The following is a 2,431-nucleotide window of genomic DNA, read 5'->3' as shown; positions in this document are numbered from 1 at the left end:
AAAAAGTGAATTGTATGGTATGTGAATCATATTTCAATGAAGTTTTTTAAAAAAAGCTCTAAGAAAAAGTACAATGGAGTGAAAGTGTAGACTGAAATTCATTATAGTGTTTGATCTCTGGCACTACAAAGAATGGATAAAAGAATGGTTGGTGGGAGTTAAAAACTGAGGGCAAACTAAAATTGTTTCTTATACCTCCTAGTCAGCTGGCAATAAAAGACAACTTTCTTAAGAAGTTAAATCCTTCCCTTGCCCTCAGAGTTTTAAACAGGCAATTCTTAACCACACGTTTAATTTTCTTACTTTGATGCTTTCTGTTATGTAGGAAACCCAGTTCCAAAGTGGCCATTACACTAAAGTGTCTACAATTTATTCCCATTAGTTCCCTTCTTTAGCAGAAACCATCCTAACAAGGCTGAAACCAACCAAATTGACAATCTGTGTACACGGTTGTCCATTCTTTTTCTTTGCTTTACAGGTTCCCAGGTCAAGAGCTTCACCCATAATTAAGATCTTTTGAGGATGATCAATAGATAAGCACACCTGTAGAAAAAAAGTGGAGTGGGAGTTAAAAGCAGACAAAGCTATAGCCAAGAATAAATAAAAGAATGGTTGGTGTGAATTAAGAAGGTTTTATCGGTCTAAAGGACTATGAAGCCAGTGCCTTACAAAAGTTTTAGAAATGAGAGGTGTAAAAGATGCATTTAGTTCTCTACTCAATATCCGTCCTGTGTCTTTGCTATCAGAATCTTGATTTTATTTGGGTCAGGAAACCCTGAGCATAAGATAATGGACCCTGTTCTCAGTTTTCCCAGCATTCCGTATAGTAAGCAATAGTCATATGATTATATTCTGGCCTATGAGACCAAAGTAGGAGTTGGTAGGGAAGGTCGCTAGGAAAGCTTTGCGTTCCTGATAAAAGCAGATAGAGGAGGCTGGCTCACTTTCTGCCTTGAATGGACATGTGATGGCAAGAGCTTCAAAGCCATCTTGTGACCAAAAGGAAAAGGCTGAGATTTACAGACCCTGGCCCTGACATCACTACATTTCCTATGTCTGAATTTTTTTTATTATGTAAGAAAAACAAACCCCACTGTTTACTGTTAAAAGAGTCTACAGTGAAGTTTTTCTGTTACTTGTAGCCAAACACATTGGAATCGATAGGTGAAGATTTGCTACAATTCTCTGATAAAAACAAAGAAAGAAAAAACTTTGTCTTTCACTCTTTCTGATAGTAATCTGTCTACAACAAAGTGAAGCTTCTTGCTGGGTCAGAGAGAGAAATGGTCTGTCCCATTCACACTGTTTCTAGATTTACAACTTACTAGTCAATCAGCAGGAAGTACTGAAACTGTAGTGCTGCTTGAGAAAGATGAAAATTCACTCTTATTCTAAGTTGTACTAATGGAGCAAAGTCCCCTCAACTATAAAACCTTGCCTTCTTCTTGTTGCCATGGAAATTTATGGTAGAGATCTAAGAACACCCGAGTGTAAGAGTTAAAAAAACTCCAGGAATCTTGGAACTAATTTGAAAAGATATAATGAAAGAAGCTGATACAAAACACATTAAGGTGGGTGGAAATTTATAATACTGATGGACAAGAGATGAACAAACAAACAAAAAACCAAATTACTGAGGATATAGTAATATAAAAGCATGACTTATCACCTGAAAGACGAACACAAATGTTTTTTGACAGAACTTGACTAAGTTGCAAAGACCCTTCCCCATGAAATCACAGAAACAGATTCTTACCTCCTCTGAACCATCCTTCGGTTTCATGGGGTTAGCGTTGAGCAGCCCTACGACCATACCCTGCTCAGTCTTCCAGAGTTCTTTGTGAACGTCTCCAAACAAGAACAACGACACATACCGTGTCAGGTCATGAAGATCGTTCAGTCGCCAGATGCTGAATGTTTTTCCCTAGAACAAATATTCACTCTTAATTTTAATAATTTTTGTACAATGGGTTGTACTGTCTCCATTTATGGTTCAAGTATTATGTTGTGGGAAAATATATAAGTATCCACATTTAGATATTTTTTAAAAAACAAAATAATTCCAATAATATTGAACCAAGCTATTTCACAGAAGCATCCCAGGATGGTTACAAGTTATGGCGAGCTATATAATATAATCCACCTTGAATATGTAATCATCAGAATGTCTGTTAATCATAAATTAATCCTCTCTCTAGGCTTTAGTATTACCCTTCTCACTTTAGAGGCGATGAAAGGCAAGCCAGTAGCAAAGTTGTTACTGGAGTCTCTAATTCTCATGTCTAGTCAACGGCATAGCATTGCCTTTCTAATCTGACACATACATGCACACACACACACATGCACATACACAATCTTAAAAGGTCAAGAGGAAATTGTGACACTACCACTTAATAACTTACTAGCATATATTTAGTAAATATTTTATCAC

The 2,431-nt window shown here is 36.6% G+C and overlaps 1 protein-coding gene across 2 annotated transcripts in view; it reads right to left on the bottom strand.

Annotated features, from left to right (window-relative positions):
• Positions 1 to 27: 27 nt before the first annotated feature.
• The window catches only part of LOC105310423 (protein MCM10 homolog), a 4,833-nt gene continuing 2,429 nt past the window's right edge, over positions 28 to 2,431 (bottom strand). Inside the window, exons 1-2 of one of the 2 annotated variants that reach the window (XR_897497.2) lie at positions 1,757 to 1,956; positions 478 to 543 (exon numbers count right to left, since the gene is read on the bottom strand). Coding sequence is in view for 1 of the 2 variants with exons in the window: in XM_011386604.2 (XP_011384906.2) it covers positions 379 to 543 (165 nt within the window). In the remaining variant the exon portion in view is untranslated. Of the gene's footprint in view, positions 544 to 1,756; positions 1,957 to 2,431 lie in introns of those variants that run through there. The other variant, XM_011386604.2, reaches the window with a different exon arrangement.

The sequence above is a fragment of the Pteropus vampyrus genome, unplaced genomic scaffold, assembly GCF_000151845.1.
Source record: "Pteropus vampyrus isolate Shadow unplaced genomic scaffold, Pvam_2.0 Scaffold3143, whole genome shotgun sequence".
Lineage (NCBI taxonomy): Eukaryota > Metazoa > Chordata > Mammalia > Chiroptera > Pteropodidae > Pteropus > Pteropus vampyrus.
This window is presented reverse-complemented; position numbering and strand designations above follow the sequence as displayed.